Raw genomic sequence first — 20,283 nt, forward strand, 5'->3', positions numbered from 1 at the left:
TCTCCAGATGTATGTCATTTCTATTTTTGATCTTTGGCCATGCTGGTTGGTGCTGATGGAAGGTGGAATCCAAACTCCACAAATTTCTCATCCTGGATTATTTTACAGCCTTAAAAATAAAAAGATTCACCTCCTCTACCGGCTGTGAAAATTCTGACCAAAGATTAACCAACATGAATTTCTCCTGCATCCTTACCTATCACCTTTATCTGTTTCACAGAATAGGACTGTCTTTGAGCAGGTGCCAGTGTTTTCTTCCTCATAGTCTGGTACTTCCTAATGTGCATTCTCTCATTTGTGGTGCATTCAAAGAAACATACATCAATGGAAGTGACCGAACTGGTGAGCCACTCCAGTGAATTGCTCCAAGTGAAGGAGGGAGAAACGTTCAGGATTCAAGCCCTTCACGTCCATTGCAGATGCCTGAATCACATCTTGCACATCCCAATCTTTAGAACATTGAATATTTCATTATGCACCAACATCTTGTTTTGTAAGTTTAGACTTACCCTCAGGGCTGGTTTGCAGATGGATTGTGAACTCAAATGGCTTCCATTAAAGTTTTTTATTAAGTCCATGTGCAAGGAAAGTAATATGATATTATCTAAAGGCAGGCTGGAGATACACATTAAATCAATTACTTCTATGGAAGAAAATAAGTTTCTGCAGTGGCTATCAGTCCCTGAAAATTATTCTGAGCAGTGCAGTAAAGTCTGCTCTTTCCATGAAAACCTCTGTAGAGGCATGCTTTTACTACCCACTTTTAATAGGAAAAAAGCCCTACATTCTATCTGCAATGGGGTTTGTAAGTTGTTCCCTCTAGCAGCTCTATTTCCAAAGTTCAGGCTGCTGCTTATATAGCCAAAAACCTTAGGGGTTGGCAAGGGTACAAGAAAAAAAAAAAATAAAAAAGCAAAAAGTCCCCAAGAGGGGAGAACCTCCAAAAGTTCCAAGGAAGATTCATTTTCCCTGTCTCAGCCTCACTACCCAACATTTATGAGGAAATAATGGAAATCTATAATTTATTATTATTATTTCCACATTGCTCTTCTATCCTGTCTATTCCCCTTCTTGCAAGGAACTCTAGGAGTCATCCTGCACTCCCTTTTTGTCCTCACAACAGCCCTGTGAGGTAGGTAGGCTGAGAGTGAGCGACTGGCCCAAAGTCACCCGGCGAGCTTAATGGCCAAGTGGGGGCCAGAAGAGGAGTCTCCAGCATGACACCCCAACCATCATGCCATGCTGGCTCTAAATAATATTTTCCCTCAATATCAAACTGTTTTTGTTCATGCCAACCAAAATAATCTCCCTTGCCCCAAATAGCTGTTGCTGGGTCAATTAATTCAATCAATGATGTGGAGAAGGTAAAAGAGTATTACACCATAGGTGTATTGACTATACACTATCCCCTTAAATACAACACAGCCTTCAGCCTTCACTCTCTTTTCCTTTGACCTAGGAAAAACCCTGCTGAAAGCCAGTACTTAGAGCCATGCAGCGAGCATTAAACCATTAAATAAGACTGCTAATTACCACCACCTGTGTGAAGATGGAATTCAATAGTCAACATTCAACAGACACAACGGATATGCAGCCAACACCTCTTCCCAACCCTGCCCTAGACTCTGAAAATGAACCCTGCTTTTATCTAGCCAAACCCATGAGGGATTCTATTTCTTGATCCCCTTTGACTGTGACAATTTGGGGAACTTTGAATGAATGAACATGAATATTGTTTGCAAATCTGCATTTGCCCTTAGAATACAGGAAGAGTGTCCTGGATCTAATCAAATAGCCATCTAATCCAGCATTCCACAATGGCCAACGGGATGCCCCTGGGAAGACCACAAGCAGAGATGTGTGGGACTTTGGGTGGTAATCCTCTGGATTTCCTTGGTGCAGCTCCCTGGACTCTGCCCACTTTTCAGCACTTGACATGAGCATGGGGTGTTCATGTAAGAATTGAACCTGCTGGGAGTTGAGCCTGCGTGTGCCCTGCACATGCTCCATCTGTCTAATGTGCTTGTGCTTATGCTGCACATGTTGCGGAAGAAAGTTGTGCAATGAGGGCTACTGTGAGTGCTCTCGAACTTCCTTTCAGCTCAGCTCCCTTCTTAAACCAAGGCTGAGCATGTCAGGTCCAACAAAAAGAACCAGATTCCAGGAGGATCATCACAACTGTACCCACAAATGGTGAATGAGGGCAATAACCTGTTTCCACTGTTGGTCAGCCAGTTTCCAGAAGAAATATGTGAGTACCACCTGTCACAGTCAGGCTGGCTTGGAAATAAGCTAAGCTATTTTACCCACTCCTCAAACCAGGGAGTCCATAATTTATTTCCATAATATTCTTAAGTTACCCCTCCAGTAGCCATTGTTCTACTAATGCTCCAAGAGTTCTCACCACCAATCTGGATTTCTCACACATCACTAGCCTTAACCCACTCATGATGTTTTCCTCCTTAACACTTCTCTCTTTCTCTCTCTTTCCCTCTGTCTGCCTCAAAAGCTCTAAACAAAGAACAAATCAGCACTGGAACAATCCACCTATCAGGACTTCTTCAATGGCTGGGCACCTGTCAAAGGCTCTGTAGCCCAAGAATGTCCCACTGACAAGAGCTCCCTGGACCTGCTCTCATCTTTGCTCACCTCTGGCTGTAATCTAGGTAACCGCAGTGGGAGAAGGACAGAAGAGCAGTGATGGGCACTTCCCATTCACTCTTTGGTTCTGTAACTTTCAAGAAAGCAAGTAGCTGCATTGATCAGAAAGACAATCAAGGATTAGAGCATCTGGAGATGATGAGAAGACACATTTGCTGAGGGAGGGGGCATTGAAAGGGTCTTGCTTGATGGGCCCTCAAAAACTTGGAGCTGGAACTGCTTGGACCATGACACACTTTGGCTCCAGGAGCCTGTATTGTCTATTGTCTCAGATCAAGATCCTGTTCCCATCATTTTCAAAAGAGAAATTTCTCTATGTCTCCTCACAAGTCAAACTTACTGTGTCCAGTTCTGGGCACCAAGATTTAAGAAAGATGCAGAAAAGTTAGAAAGTGTCCAGAGAAGAGCAACAAAAATGACCCAGGGTTTGAAAACACTGCCCTATGACTGAGGGAACTGGGCATGTTCAGCCTTGAGAAGAGAGTCTGAGGGGGGACATGATATTCCTCTATAAGTACCTCAAAGGCTGTCACAAAGAGGAAGGTCAGGATCTCTTCTTGTTGATACTAGAGTGCAGGACATGGAATAATCAAGTCAAGCTATGACAACCCAGATTCAGGCTAGGTATCAGGAAAAGCATCCTCACTATCAGAGCAACACGACAGTGGAAGCAGCTGCCTGGAGAGGTGGTGGGCTCTCCCACACTAGAGACATTCAAAAAGAACTGGACAGCCGTCTGAGTGGGATGGTGTAACATGGTGTCCTGGAGCAGCAGGGGGTTGGACCTGATGGCCTTCATGTCCCCTTCCAATTCTACTATCCCATGATGCTATTCTTCTAGGTGTTCTGCTACTGAGCTAAAATTCTTCTCCATGCATCAGTTGAAAATTAATGGTGCATCAGTGGCAAGCAACCCACAGTCTCTGGTCTGATTCCTGTGGTGTTCAACCTAATATTAAGCTCCCCCTGGATTTGACCTCTGGTTGGAGTGATCTTTCTGTCCATGGAAACCTGCTAAGTGGGACAGTAGATAGAGACAGAAGCAGAGAGGGAGAGACAAAAAGGGAGGGATCCTTCCTTTGTCGAGTGCTACTTCTGAATGTCCTGCTTTTCCATTTCTCTCATTGTTTCTGGGCCACATCAGCTTGCGTTGCATTCAGCACCTCAAAGCAATAGAGCAGTGCCACCAAGAGAGATCACCATAGATCCATCTTTAATAAAGATTATAGGGACCATGCTTTCATTTTAGTTCCCATAATCTCAATTGATTTGATGATGCTGGGTGTTTTTAAAATAGCCGGCTGTGGTTAAATTAGTTCTTAACTTACCATTTTTAAAAAAAATCCAAACAAGTATTACTCATCAGCTGCCTCTTCTGCTTCTGCTTCACAATGATTTCATTTACTCACAATATTTTACTCCATTAGCATACCATTTTGTGGAGCAGTCAACTTCACCTGATTCATAAGTTCTACTCCTGGTGTCCCTCATTCTCTGTATGCCATCTGTTGAATGTTACAGCATCTCTCCTGTCAGAAACACTTGGATTCCTTCTGAGCAGGCAAAGGGAGTTCTGTAGAGCAGGTTGGTGACTCCTGTGATGTATGACTCCTCATCTATTCCAGCTTTTATTTTGGGCTTTATAAGAATGATCCATGGAGCTTAACTTCATTGCCAACATGGCTTCACCACCATGAAGCACTGTAGATAGTTCCTACGGAGCTCAAAATGCAAACTACAGAGGATGAGTTGCACTACCACTGGAATCACCCCGGAGTCGTGTGTGCAGATCAAGACAACTTTGGAATAGGGTTGCGATGATCCTGTGGAATCCAGCTCTGTTCTGCTTGGGAGAATTTCTTTCTCATTCTTGGCCTTGGCTTAGGTGGAGCACTGAGCCAAGATGAAGTCTGTGAATGCCGGTGGAACTCCTCGTGCACAGCTCGGCAATCTTCTTCTGCAGCACATGCTACAAATACAAGCCCACAAGGCACATATGTAGAAGAGGGAGTCTTCATTGTGCAGCATTTACATGGACTTAATTCGCAGTGAATGTCTATGTGAAAGCACAATGCACACAGCGCCCAGTCAGACTTGCGCCTGTGGGAAACCCAGCTGAAAGAACCTGATGGATTCCTACCTGCAAGGCGGATTCCTCAGACATCCCTACTTTGGAATTATCCACACTATGGCTGGATGGATTTCGGCCTGCATCCTTCTGTTCAGTGAGCTGACTTTCAGGTTATATACTCATAGGGCTGCAACCATTAGTCAGCCTGGCTGGGGACAATGCGAAGTGTAGTGAACATATCCGAAGGCCAGCATATGGAGAAAAACTGGTCTAGCAGTCTGGGAAGATGTCATTTCTGTGAAAGAATGAAAGAGTATAATGGTTTTAGGGATCCTGAGGTCTAGAAAACCATGTATTTTATTTAAAGAAGTGTGTGTACACATGGAAGGCTGTCACGACTCATTAAAGATAAAAATAGGAAACTTCCCAGAAGCAAACTTGCAGGTTTAAACAAGAAAAATTGTGGGTTTTCATATCCAGCTGGCAAATCTTGCAGCTCCGTAAAGAGCAATTATTGGGTTTCTTCCCCTGGAATCATTTAACTGTTTGTTTGTTTGTTTGCATTAAAGCTTCAGTATTAAAGGATCATGTATGAATTACTCCTTAATATTCTTAATATCCCTTTAATACTAATACAGCCTTCCATAGTCCAGCTTTGGTACTTATTTTCTCTACATCTGGAGGTTGTGGGTGGGCATTGCATACTTGAATACAGCTGCTGCACTCCAGGCACATCATGGGAAGGCAAGACTTACTGGAGAAGACTAGGAAAGCTAGGAAAAGTTGAAGTCAGAAGCAGCAGCAGAAGACCAACTATGAGGTATATTGATTTTGAAAGGAAATTATAGTCTTGCATTTAGATGACCTGAGCAGGGCTGTGAAGGCAGGACATTCTGAGTGACATTAATTTACAGAGTCTCCATAAGTCAGAAATGCACACCAGGAAATGGGATGTAAAAAAAACAAAGATGGGCAGTCAAAATGTTTGCAGAATGGGTGGATGCAGAAGTCTAAACGAAGCCTGAAAATCAGAAATGGAAAGCAGGGGTGCTCTTCCACACTCAAAATCAGCATGTAATTCAGAGACTCTATATCAAGGGAGAAATTCAGATGAGCAGGCTTAAGTACGGATACCTAGCAATTGTACACTGCATCTTTTGGACAACAGATGTCAGTGCTTAAGTGACTTGCTGAGGTGATCAGTTTGAGCAGCAGTCAAAAAGCCTAGGCTTGGGGATCAAATCAAACCCATGTGTGAAGTCAGTTTGATCCACTAGGATACCCCAGAGGACACACCTGCTTCCCCAAATCCTTGCCACTTTTGTGCAAATGGCTTTTGTATGCATTCCGCTGTATTTTAAAAGGTTGAATGTCTCTCCTAAGGTTTTATCCTAGTAGCTTTTAAGCTAGACAACTATAAGTTAAAATCTGCTGGTAGCATTTTTTAGTAATGTTGATTCTACTCCCTTGCCTTTGACCCACCAACCACGGGAATATGCCCATGCTAGAAGATCTCCAAACTTGAACTTGCTCTTTGGATGGAAAGAGGTTTCCTATTCAACCAAAGCTGTGTCAAAGTTCTCATTAAAGTTGCAAGAGAAAATAACATTTCAGACAGACATGAGAAAGTCTTCTGTCATTCTTAAAAAAGTATTTTTTTAACATTCTTATGGTGTTAAACTCCATGAAGTGCAACTCAGTCAAGGACCAAATTAAACCTGCAATGAATGAAGGCATGACATACCCTTGTTTTAAAATCTCTCATGACTGAGAGGTCTTTGAGTGGCTGGAAAATGCTCTTTCTGTGGCAGTAGGTACAAATGGTCATCAATGATTATCCTTTTGCCACAAAAAATGATTGCTTCCCTAATTTTTTGTCATCAAGGAACAACGAGCTTATGAGCCATACGTTTACCTTCCTGTGTCTAGGCTAATGGGTTTGCGATTGACGTCACTGTGAATTGCTCCATGTAATAGATTACATCTTTCCTATTCACAAAATATAACACCAAGAAAATGACACCAAGAAGGGGAAGACTAAAATCACACTGCAAGATTGTTCAGTCACCGTTGCTAAGATCCGAAGAAGAGCCATTTTTATTAGGCAAATGATTGCTGAGTTAGACCTATTCTGCATGTACGGATGTATCTCAAACTGTATCACTTTACACTTGCCTTGGTTGAACTAGGGATGGGTAGGAATCAGGCTTCCATTTAATTAAGACAGATAAAATAGTAAGAAAATTTGCAAAGCTCTCCAACTTGAGGACAAAAAGAACTTTTGAGCTCTTGTCTTTTAATGATGAGGTCTGAATCCCTGTGTATTCAACCATGTTAGCGCTTAATTATACTGATGGGTTTTTCTTCTCTCTGGCTGTGTTCAGACAATAGAAGAAGCCACAGTGGTTCCCCCCACACAGTTTTGGTCTGTTGTGTTTTCTGCATTCATCCCACTCATGCTACTTCGCCATGGTAATTTTATTTATTTTATTTTTATTTATTTATTAAAACATTTCATTTTGGTGTTTAGAAACCACAATAAGAAGCAATGGTTTGTTCTATGGTTTCTCTGCACCACCAAGACCACTTGTGCTGTGTCTATGACGCTTTGTAGGATTGGTTTAGCAGTACCTATTAGCCATGATGCTTAAGTGGAGCCCCTACAGGCAGGGGCAGTATACCATCAGATACCCATTGGACAGGAGTATTTCCTCCATTCAGCCTGAATGGGTTTCCCAGCAGGCAACTGTGTGAAACAAGGCTTTGGACTATGCAGTCGTTTGGTGGTATCCAGCAGGACTTGCATGTTCTCCTGGGACTGGCCATGCTTTGGTGGGCCTTCACATCCTTTCCTGATTTCTGGAGTGAAGAACTACCATAGGAGGCTTGATGGTGACCTGCTGGGAATGCTGTGACCCTCCTTTGCTTGCATCAACACTGGATTTGAGGCCCTCCCAACAATATAGGGCTATCAACTGGGTTAAAACAGTGTTTGTGCTAACTTCAAAGGAAATATAATCGGAAGGAAGGAAGGAAGGAAGGAAGTTAGTTTTGTGAGAAAAATTTAAATCACACTTACTAGGGAGAATGATGTCAAAGCTAAAACTAAACTTGTTTCCTCGCTCACCAGGAATGAACACCCACACATGTTCGCACACAGGGAAAGTTTTATTTAAACGTCATTTTAATTGTTAACAATATTTGCTTATTTATCTGGCCAGGGTGACTTCTTTTATATTCTTTTATTTTTTTGTTTATTTTATATTGTTAATTTTAATTTTATATTGTTATTTTTGTATTTTATTATATTTTATTGTGTTGTAAGCCGCCCCGAGGCTTCGGCAAGGGGCGGCATAGAAATGTTCAAATAAATAAATAAATAAATAAATAAATAAATAAATAAATAAATAAAGTAGGAAAAGGAGTGGGTTCAAGGGGAAATGGAAATTGGCCTTGTGGACAGCCCAGATAGGGGCCCCAGCCTGAAGCTCAACACCCCTGGAGGACAGAAAGAAATCTGGAAGAGACGTCGGCACAGTGTGTTGCAATACTGTGGCTGGCTTTGGCATTATGCCTGTTGCGGGCACACCGCAGTGAGAGCTGTTTGAGTGGTGTAAGATATTGAGATGTGTGAAAAGTCTACTCCCCATGAGGTGGCATGCTGGCGTCCGTGCAAGGTAGCACGGTGCTTTGAGTGTAGGACTAGGGCTTAGGAGATCTGGGATCTAGTCCTTTCTTGTCCATGAAGCTCAGTGGGTGACTTCGGGCCAGTTCCTCCCTCTCAGACTAAGCTATCTCACAGGGTTGTTGTTGTGAAGATAAAATGGAGAGAACATTGTAAGCTGCTTTGGATTCTTTGCAAGAAGAAGAAATGCAAGATTTTATTTTCCCAATATTTTAACAGTTGGTCGGTTTTATTCTTGTTTTAATCATCGTTGTATATGGTTGTTTTGTTTTTTGTAAGCCATCCAGAGACTTTAAATAAATAATAAATAAAAAGATATAAATGTAATGTAATAATACTAGTTCCATTTTATTGGACATAGATGAAAATTAATGCCACTTATAATGCACTGGAAAGAGTCTTTGATGCACTGCTAATTTTAAAAAGATGCAGCGTGACTGAAAACTGGCTTCATAGTCATGTAAACCAGGTCAATGTTAAGAAACAGCTCTTTCTGTGTTGGGCCTGCATGTTTCATTCCCTCGAGCTGGATTTCCTGTCCCTGCCATTCCAAGGTACATGAACTGGCGATGCAACAGTGAAGCCTAGTGTGCACAGAAGAGCCGGGCTTGTTCCACTGCATACTGCAATGCTTTGGAATGCTTCTCCAGACTCCCAGCACATAGCAAAGGAATAACGGTTGCATTTTGTCTTGCCAAATGACCCTCCTCGCAACTTTTTAAAGTGACACATTTCAGATACCAGAGGGCCCACTTACTCTTGACCAGAGCAGAGGGCAAAAAGGGGCAGCAATGTCATAAAAATGGGCATATGCTAATTTATACATATAGGCGCATATTTAGAAATAATGAGTATAATTTTAATTGGAATACAGTGCAGTGCATGCCTTGCCAAGTTTGCTGTCCAGGGGGAGTTGATGGGCAGATTCAAGGCAATGATCTTCCTTCAGATGATTCTTAATCTTTAAATTGGAATTGGACTGAACAGACTGTCCAACAGAATATGCCTTGAAAAACAGAAAAGAGTCATTTCACAGCCCTTCAAACAGAGCACTGTCCTCTGCAAGAGAACTCATGGCCACGCTGCAGATACAGAATTTTTACCAACTCAGTGTGAAATAGGATTATGCAGTGCCTCTCTTGAAGTGGTCTATTTCAAACCTATTCTGGGGACCTTGGGCTCCCTTAGAAACCTTGTCAGGGGTTCCACAATCAGGATACCAAAATTTTGCAGAGAGAGCGAGAGTGAGCGAGCGAGCGAGCGAGAGAGAGAGATCTACCCTTTAGCACCTTGTAGGTTGTGTAATACAGGACCAGCATTCAGCTGAAGGCATTTTTATTGCTGTCCATACACAAATGGAATCAGAGGACGATCAGAGGAATTCTTCAATGAGATGATGAGTACTGGAGGACAACCTTTACTGAATGACAGCTTGCCCACTCAGTATTCATTTCTCCAGTAGATGCAGTTGTGGAAGACTTTGTGATATGTTCCAGGATTCACTTGCAATAATGAGCAATGAATGAGGTCCAGTAGGCATAATTCAGACTAGATGGTTTGGGAGGCCCCTCCTGACTCACTCTGTTTCTATGTTTCATCCCTTGTAGATGGCATGCTAGGACATGTTCTAGAAGGCTATGCAATACAGTCTTCTAAGTGGTCCTCAATAGAAAACATGGTGTAGTGAGGGCTTTTTGAAGGCAGACCATTTAGAATCATTCTGCTACTGTTGAGATTCATGGTGGACATGCCCCATGGTCAGGTCCTCTTTGGGTTCTATCTGATGGTGATCCCTGCTGATAGGACAGGGTTTAATCTTGCAGAGACTTTGTTTGTGGAACAGGAGAGAAGAAGTGGGTTTCCCCTCTTTTTAAAGTCCTTTCCTCCCCTAATTTGCTTCAGAAAGTTGAGGGGTTCATCAGAACATGTGGGGGGATGCAATGGGGAGAGGGAACCAAAAAAAAAGGCTTCACCTGTCTTCTGTCACAAGCATCCACAGGACCCTTCCATCAAAGACCCTTCCATCAGTGGAGGTTCACTGGGACAGGGTCACCTGTAGGATACAGAGTCCCTGGGCAAATTCAACATACTTCCATTAAAAAGCCTTTTACTGAGTTTTATAGAAGCCATCTTGTGAAGGAAAGAAGAGTTTCTTTTCAGAATTTAGTGCTGATAAGAGATCAGGTTTTGTTTGTTTCATTTTGAGATAACTTTCTGGTTTTACTTTACTCTCTTGTTTCAGTTCTTGTTTTATTTTACCTGTCCATGATGTTCCATGGTGGTAAACCTATTTTGGAGCCTGAGTTCAGTATCATGGAGAACTCCCAAAAGGTTCAAAATAAAAGTTGCATTGGATGGGGAACCTCAGTTACCAGCCTTCCCTGGATCTTTCTGATATCTAATACCTGATACTTTCCCTCTTCCCTCTTCCAGTCTCTCTCCCTTTTTTTGAGATGAGAGGACCTGAACCTGAGACCTTCCACATTCAAAGCATGTCTTCTACCACTGAACAACAACTCCTCTCCAAGAAGAAGAAGAGCATGAAGCAGTTGCCCTCTGAAAACTGAAGTAGTTGGTCGTTATCTGACTCATTCTCCTTCTGAAGTGGTCTCATTATGTGCTTCATGACGCAAAGGGAAGACTGTGCGTATGTGAAACTCCAGCGAACTAGGCGGGTCTCACAAACATTCTCTCCTCAGCTGTCATAACTCATAGTCTTGGACAGACTTATTTAATTTTCTTTAAAATAAACACTTTTCTAGGTTGGGCCAGGCTGGGTAGTTTTCTGGAAGTTTTCAACTTCAGTTCCCAGAATCCCCTACCAGCATGGCTAATAGTCAAGAATGACATCACTTGATAGGTGGGATATGGCCTTTATTCTATTTCTGTTGTGTTCTTTAAATTTTGGGTCAATGTATTCATTTTGTTATGTTAATCAGTTTCTATCTATCTGGGATTGTAAGTCATTTTGATTGCCATTGGACTGGTTGGCAGAAAGGTAGGGGTACGGATCAAATCAAATCTAAGGTCTACATTATTGACCATCACAAGAAGGTTGGTACTTTTCATTATTAGACCAACCACCTAGAAATTCTTATCAGAGTTACCATTCAGCTACAGATTGTGTTTATTTACCCACTGCCAATTCATCTCATGTATGTCTGACTTTTGTATCCCAAGTACACTGAGATGGCATTCATGGAGTTTCCCTTTGGTGTATTCTCATAAGAAGTCTGTGTTGGTAGGACCGATTGAGAAAAAGCACCTTTCCGAAGGTACCCAACAAATTAAATTCTCCTGTGACTTGACATAATCATTGGAGAACTTTCGCCATGTGCCTCAGCATTCTGAATTTGGGCTTTTGGTAGCTGGAGAGAAAGGTTTTTTTCCCCAGATGTTTTGTCCTATTTTTCAGGCACTCACCAAATCTCTCAGAAGGACATTTCCTGAGAAAAGCCTGGGGATTTGTCCATCTTTTCTGAAAAAGGCCATTTTGCAGAATATTTCCTGCCAGTTTTTGGATAATGTCCAAGAGTCCACCCCTCACAATACCCTGAAATGATGCCATGACTGGAGAACTGTGGGAGATACAAAATGGCAATCAGGCTGTCAGTACAAACCAGTACAATCGTCCAAGCAAAGGGCAGGGACAGAATCTTAGGGAAAAGGAAGTGGTGTTGCTGCAGCAGCCGATGGGCAATCCAGCTTGCCCCTAAAAACTTCTTGAGAATTTCTTCATCCTCTGGATAATGGGTGGCAAAATGGTACCTCAATTTTGCTGCCCAATTTGATGGAGAATTTCAAGGGGCTCGATTTTCTCAGCCCAAAGAGGCTTGCCTAGCACACATCCCCAGACCTTTTCAGCAGTAGGCAAAAAAGGTTTTTTTCCCCCTCTAGGCCTTCCGAAAATGTCTGCTGAATCTGGTTTTAATTTGCTATTGTGTGGTACTTTTATTGCCTCTTTTGTTTTAATATGTTTGTCTTGCTCTTTTGCCGTACTGTGTAATTGATTGTTAGCTGCCAAGAGAGTATGCTGATTATGTGCTGGGTACATATTTTAGGAAGTAAACACACTATTCTTCATCAGCGCTGAGCAGTAAATTGGACCTTCATTTTTCAGTTCTACCCACTTGATCATAGTCTATCATAATCAGAGTCCCAGACAGCAGTTAAAGAAATAAAGTGGGGAAATAATGACCTATCTTTTAGGATTATTATGAAGATAAAATTAGAACCAATTGGGCAATGCATTTTCTAGATGGAAAAGGAGAAGGAGCAGGGGCAGCAGTGGAGGAGGAGGAGGAGGAGGAGGAGGAGGAGGAGGAGGGGGAGGAGGAGGAAAGACACTGATATAGACATACAAACAAGCAGAGTGTGCTTCTTTTCTAATTTGGTATAGTCTACACTGGCATGGAATAAATTTTCAGGTTATTGACTTGAGTTTCAAGTTATTAAGTTTCAAGTTATTAGGATTAACCTTAACCTTTTCCAACTTCATTACTTTACTTTATTGGAAGATTAATGCAAGATTAATTTTCCAATCATATGTTAGTAATATCTGGTAAGTGATTTGTAAAAGACACGGGTGAGACCTTAGGAGAGCTTCTAGGTACTGCTGAGGTTCTCCCATTACAAATATAGTGGGCAGAAGCATAGAATTGGAGGGCATCTCAAAAGTCATCTAGTCCAGCCCAGTAAACATGTTGCTGCACTCTCCCTGATAGGTGACCATCCAGAGTCCACTGACAAGCAGCTATAACAAAAGGGAGCCAAGCAATATCCAAGAAGATCTGTTCTATCTCATGCCTTTGCACTTGCTTGGCAAAGCTTGAGGAGACCTCTCTATTTGCCATGATGCAAATGTATAAGAGTGCGTCTCAGGTGGTGAAATAGGAAACAGAATGCTTTTCCCCTCCCCAAGTTTGTGGCACAAATGAGTTCTGCAGAAATGAATTTTGTATTTCTTTTTAAACAGTGCAATAGATTCATAATATTTGTGTGTGTGTGTGTGTGTGCGCAAGAGAGCGAGAGAGAGCACTCTGTTATTTCTATATCGGGCAATGTCTCTTTCAAACTCATTGCTTTTCACAGCTGTTGAAAAAATAGAAGCAGATGGGGGAGGGGGAAGAATAATCTGTCCTTAAAGAATAGGAAAGGACACCTATCCTTAAATAATAGGACATATTGGGGTACAGTGGGAGAGATAGTTGGCTTTTGACCATTTTCAGCACTATATCTTGGTCATTAGGGTTGGTAGTGAGCTTTCTGTCAATAGGACAGGTGTGGGTCATAAGCGGACTCTAATGTCTTGCTCGGCGAGGTGCTTACACCTGCTTTGTGAGACATTGGTGATGCTTTTCTTACACTTATCCATGGAGAATCTCTCCTACCTTTCATTTCCACACAGCTACCTTGGATTCTGTCCTGTGGACTCAGGACCATCCCTATCATTAGGCAGAGTGAGACAACTACCTGAGGACCAGAAGCTGGGTGGCAACAAAGCATTGGAGTGCAGGGTAGTGTGTACTCTGCTCCTCTCAGGTGTGTTGAATGGGAGTTGTGCTATCTTTTTCCTTACTTCTGGAAGCAAGACGTCTTGAGGGAAGGCCTGATCTACACCAGGACCTAATAATGGGCTTTTTATAGAGACCAGATGTGTTGAATCTTTCCAGTGGTATCAAACCTTGTTCAGTCCAAGGGCTGTATTCCATTTGGAGAAAGTCTTGGGGCTGCATCCCAGTGGTAGAGGATCTAAAATACTAAACCATAGCATCATAGTGTAGCTTAATGCTCTTGTAAAGAGCATCAATTAATCCTCAAGAGAGTCTAACTTCTAAACTTTCAGAATTGTAGGCTTGGGAGAATGCAAAACTTGGCAAACAAGCAAATGATTTGGAGCAGGAGGAAAGGAGGTGGGACCAATGGAAGGGGAAGTGGCCAGTTGGGAGCTCCATAGACTGAATTGGAACCCCAAGCAAGCTGGATTTGGCTCACAGATGTGACACACAACAACCCTGGTAGAGAGAGTTCACCAACGCACATCCAAAGATTCTGCTTTGGGGCAAGATTAGGGACCCCGTCTACTGAATCACACTAGATGCAAGCAAATGATGGTGACTTTCAGCACCAAAGGAAATGGCAGCATGGTCCTATGGCCATGGAGACAGGGTCCCAGTCCAACCTTGGAAACTTGCTCTGAGGTCCGAGATGGGGCTCCAAACTTGAAGTGTCCTCCACCTGCCCTTGCAGCCGGCACAGAAAGAACCACACTGACCGCAGCTCCGAGGTCGCAGGACTGACCTCGGAGATGGGCTTCCAGGGGCGAGGAGAGAAGAAGACAAGCCCCACCAGTATCCTGGAGGCAACGTGCACTCCTTCCCACCCACTGAACTGAAACTGACCCTCTAGGTGCTTTGCATGGTGGGAGGAACTCAGGACGAGCCTCACCCTTGCCCTCCTCCTGCACTGTGTAGGAGGCCCAGGACCCTCTGAGTTCGGAGCATTTTAGGCAGCCTCCTTGCATTGTGCCTTTGGCAGCTTTTAACGTCATTGATGTGATTGACGCCCATGCAAAGCTGCATGGACTGAAGAACTGAATGACAGCTGCATGTCATAAATGGGAAATAAGCATAGCCACTTTGCAAACACACAGTATTAAAGAGGGAAAAAATATTTTAAAAAGCACAATCTTTTCCTCACAAAAGGAGAAGTTTTTTGTTCCTGAAATGCCATTTTCTCCCAAACATTTTATAGACAAATATTACACTTTGCTTTCCTCTTAAAACATCAATATTTTAAATGTTGGTATAAGATCTTTGAAACTGACATGCCAGTTTCCTTAAAGATGTTTGAAAGTCTTTGCACACCATTTTGGCACAAACTTCAACACAAACCTTCCTGAGTTTTGGATCCAAGCAAGCTTAAAACCTTGGTCAAAGTCTAGCATTATTTGAGAGCTAGTGTCGTGCAGTGGTTAAGAATGTGGGACTGGGACTCAGACAATCTGGGTTCTAGTCCCCACTCAGTCATGGAGCCCACTGGGTGACTTTGGGCCACTTAGAAACATAGAAACAGAGCGAGTCAGAAGGGATCTCCCGGGCCATCTAGTCTGACCCCCTGCTCCAACCGGCTCTGCTCGCGACATGCCCACCATGAGCATGTCATGCCCACCATGTGCATGTCGACAGACTCTTACAGACTCTCAACACAACCTACCCCACAGGGTTGTTGTTTTGAGGATAAGATGAGATGAGGAGGAGAATTATGTAAGCTGCCTTGAGTTCTTTGAAAGGAAAAAAAGGTGGCATGTAAATATAACTAAAATAGCATTTATTTTCCTTGGCTGTATTGGGAATTGCAAGGTAGCTCTAGACTAATAATATCATCATCATCATCATCATCATCATCATCATCATCTCCAGATGCACTTCATTTACACAGTGGTGAATAAAATAGTTTGGAAAGCATACTCTGAGGTAAAATATGTTATAAATGTGTATTTTGGGAGAAAATGCATTCAAGAACATGTATTTAAATCACTGTTTAAATACTGATTTTCCTCTGGATTTTAAAAACAATCATAGAGAGGTGGTGGGCTCTCCCACACTAGGGACATTCAAAAAGAAACTGGACAGCCGGACTGGGATGGTGCAACGTGGTGTCCTGCACAGCAGGGGGTTGGTCTCGATGGCCTTCATGGCCCCTTCCAACTCTACTATTCTGTGATTCTATGATAGATTAATCTGGTAATAGTATGCACAGATTTATGGGCGCATAATAGGGAATGAGAATGTCGCTTCCCAATGGATCTGCTGTGGCATCCTTGCAGGATCAGGGAGCAATCTGTAATGCCAATGTTGGAAACATTGTTCAAAGACTGGATGTTGGCCCAGGTGAGATCAGGTGTGTCTAGCATGAGGGGCGGGAGGAGGGGGAGAGAGATCTATCCTTTAGCACCCTGCAGGTTGTGTAAGACAGGACCAGCAATCAGCTGAAGGCATTTTTTATTACTCTCCATACACAAATGGAAGAGGGAGAAACACATGTTGATGCATCATGCACCCCAGTTCTTCAGAAGACAGTGCATGTCTTTCACTTCCTGAGAGCCACATTTTGAACGAACATGAGAGACACACTGGTTGGTCTTTGACAGACACTGAAGTCTAAGATATTAGTTTATTTGTCTCCTCCTCCTAAGTTCTGAAACTTATTTCTGATCCATGCCTAGTTGTTAAATGATAACTGTTCAAACAGAATGAGCTTTGTCAAGAACAAAGGATTCCAGTTCTCTCGGCATGTCATTCAAATGGAAAGTGCAGAACAGGATAAGCAAGGATGAGATGTACAACCTTAACAACATTAACTCAGGAGCACGAGAAGAGCCATCCTGGATCAGACCAAAGGCTGATCTAGTCCAGTGTTTTGTTCCTACAATGGCCAACCAGATTCCTTCCTGGAAGGTCACAAAACAGGTCATGAATGTGATTGCACCCTCTACTCTTACTGCTCTTGATACTGGAGAAAACACACAGCCACCAACACTGGAAGCCACAATGGCCTTCTTCTCCATGACTTTTGAGTTCACCCAATGGCACCCTCCCGCATCAGCTTTCGTATATTTACAGGGTATTGGTCTAAATTTGGTCATTATTATTTAAAGCAGGAGAGGGCCGGCTCTTCTGAGCTTCAGTCCCCCCTTTGGAAGTGTCCTGAAAAAACAGCCTCGGCATCCATAGGGACATGAGGATTCGTTTATATTCCTTTCGGAAGTTTTGGTTCAGAAGTCCATATATTATTGCGTTAAGGCAACTGTTGAAATAGGCCATGAAGTAGCTCATCACAAACAGCCACTCAGGAACTTTGGGGGCAATTTCCAGAGGGTTGATGGCGACTGCCAGTCCAATGAAGTTCAGTGGTGCCCAGCAAAAGGCAAAGATCACAAAGACGACAAACATGGTGATAAAGTTCCTGAAGTCACTGGGCTTCAGCCTCTGCTTGACTTCTGATTTGACTCTCTTCCTCACTTGGATCACCAGGATCCAGATCCGCAGGTAACAGAAGCTCACGATGGTGATCGGCACGATGAAATGGACGACGACCACAGCTATGGTATAGTAGGAGCTTGTCGTCTGGGTGAAGGTGCACGAATAAATACGCTGGTCATACTTGAGAGAGCCCAAGAAAAAATTGGGCACGGTGGCAATGACGGTGAGTACCCAGACCAGGCAGACGTACAGCAAGGTGTTCCACCAGCTGTACACCTTGTCGTAGGTGAAGCTGTGGCAGATGTAGCAGTATCGGTTGATCGCAATGGCGGTGATGTTGAAGATGGAGCCGATGACACTCAGTCCCATCACGAAGCCACTGACTTTGCAGTGCGTGTCCCCCAAGGACCAGCCATTCTGGAAAATGGCAATGAGCACTAAGGGATAAGGGTACAAGGCCACCACTAAGTCTGCCAGTGCCAGGCTCACCACAAATGCATTACCTGCGGAAGAAAGGGAAGGGAAGGGAAGGAATGGGATGGGATGGGATGGGAGAAGGAGAGAGGGAGAGCACGCAATTATTTAGTGAGCATCTAAAAGGAACCAATGCTTTCACAGTGCTTTTTATATGGAGCAACGCAATACCAGAACTGCAGGCATACTATGACCCAAAAAGTAAAAGAAACATGCAAGCAGGTGGGGGAAAAAGCCACCCGCCCACCCTCAACAAACTGGAACTTCGCTAAAACTCTGCAGGAGCTAATTCCACAGACTACGTGCTACAACAAGATCCACTTCCTTTCATCTGTCCTCAGCTCCCTGCCCATTTCATTGCAAAAGCTCAGGCTGTGGTGCGGTGCAAGAGACATAGAAACAGAGCGAGTCAGAAGGGGTCTCCCGGGCCATCTAGTCTGACCCTGGCTCCAGCCGGCTCCAGGAGAAAAGACCTTTCTTTGTCCAATTTATCCTCACCATGCAACATTTTAAAGGTTGGATTATCTTTTCCTCATCCCTAAACTGAAACTGTCCAAAAAAGTGGTTTTCCCTTGGTAATGGAAGTGTTCCAACCCCTTAGCCATTTTAGTTGACCTTTTCTGCAGTGCATCTAGCTCCGTTATATCCTTTCTGTGGTGGAACAACCCAAAATGTGCCAAACATTCCAAGGGTGGTCTCATCTTTGGACTTTGAATAATGGCAAAATTATTACTCAAATGAGGATAGTCAGTCCACAGACTTCTAGCTGTTCCAGGTGCTGATGGATGGCTGCCTTGTGCGTCTCCCCAGGATACCAAACAGAAGATGTGCTTGAATTTGATTTCAAAAGGACACTTGTACTTTGCAATTCTAAAAGCAACTTCTGCATGAGTGCTGTCGCTGAGGATTTGGGTGCACAAGTTGTAGCATTTTGTTGTTGTTATGACTGCTCATGTTGTTTGTTTTATGAATAAGAATGAATTTATTTTCTGACATTGTTTGCAACATACAAACATATGTATTTATCATAGACCTCTAAGTAAACAAATATCTCCATAGAACCTGTGAGTGCTACACTCGCAGTACTGGCAGCCGTCTTCCTGGAATGCTAAGGTGACCATTCAAGAATGCATCCTAGCAACAGTCATATGGGAATCCCAGGAAGTGCCTGCCCTCTGGAACACCACCTGTGAGGCCCATGTTGCTTGCCAGGAGTGCTTACCCATGGCATGCTGGGGAAGATGAGGTCAGGAGGGGAATGATGCAAACTGGGGCAGCTGATTGGTGAGCAAGGAAGGAATCTCTGTATTTACTGTAGTTCTTTTATACAACACAAGAACTCCCTAAATAGAGACTTTCATCTGCATGAAGAATTCAGAAGAGGAATTCTGGAAAGTGAATCATGATTTTGGTTGGCTTAAGTTTACCCATCACTCATAATGGTTGTTTCAGTTGTCTGGCCATTCCTTGGGGTGCTGAGGATTTTGCTGCTGAGATGCAGCCCCGTGACTTTAGGGGATTTGGTGTGAGACTCAAGGACTTGCTCTTTCTGCCCTCAGACCCAAGACCTGGGCTGCCAGATCAAAAGGATCTCCTCCTGCCTTCTCCATATTTGTGGGGAGTCACCAAACAACCATGCCTGTTGCCCAGCCTACATTGTTCCATCTTTTTAACAGCATCACCACCAACAGAAAGTGAATCATCATCGATGATTCAGGATAGGGCAGGTGAAAAAAATAATTGCTCCATCCAATCTGGGAATTTAGCAAAAAGTCCCTGTGTGGGCCCAGCTGCAACCAGCAAATGCAGTGCAACCTCGAGAAACGGGGTGCCAGAGCTGGAAGTACTACAGGGGAATGACGAGGCCCTGTCCCAACACTGGTGTGGTTATCATGCAAGATGTGCCCACACACACGGTGCCACTGTGCCCACCTCACTCCAGGCCTGTATACAAACACCAAACACACACACACACAAATTATCTGCTCTGAGGGAAGAGGGAATAAGTTGCCATTCTGCAAATTAAAAGAGCAGTGAGGGGTCATAATGGGATTGAAGTATGTATAATTCATCTGTTCAAAAAGGTTTAGAAAGACCTGGCTGATAGGAATGTGTTTTCTTTGAAAAATGAGCTGTTTGGTTTCAACCACTGCTGCTCTTCCTCTGTAGCAACACTCACCATCTCCTACCTAAATCCCAACCCCAAGCAAACCCCAAAGCTATGAGAATACAGTGGAAAGTAACCAATGCTTTAAATACTTAGAAGTGTCCTGATTCCTCGAAATGCTTCGTTCCTTGCCTTGCTTCTTCCTGTTTTTCTGGCAAAGCAATCAAGCATTTTTGTCTATCTTTAAATTAGGTTCTTTTCATCATTTTGCTTTGTTTGCATAAAGCAGGTCTTGAAAAAA

The 20,283-nt window shown here is 43.3% G+C and overlaps 1 protein-coding gene across 1 annotated transcript in view; it reads right to left on the reverse strand.

The window, feature by feature from the left end:
• Positions 1-17,050: 17,050 nt before the first annotated feature.
• The window catches only part of MTNR1B (melatonin receptor 1B), a 35,326-nt gene continuing 32,093 nt past the window's right edge, over positions 17,051-20,283 (reverse strand). Inside the window, exon 2 of the mRNA XM_044442277.1 lies at positions 17,051-17,904. Within this exon, the coding sequence (XP_044298212.1) occupies positions 17,051-17,904 (854 nt within the window). The remainder of the gene's footprint in view (positions 17,905-20,283) is intronic.

This window comes from Varanus komodoensis, unplaced genomic scaffold (genome assembly GCF_004798865.1).
Source record: "Varanus komodoensis strain SLA01 unplaced genomic scaffold, ASM479886v1 scaffold4, whole genome shotgun sequence".
Classification (NCBI taxonomy): Eukaryota; Metazoa; Chordata; class Lepidosauria; order Squamata; family Varanidae; genus Varanus; species Varanus komodoensis.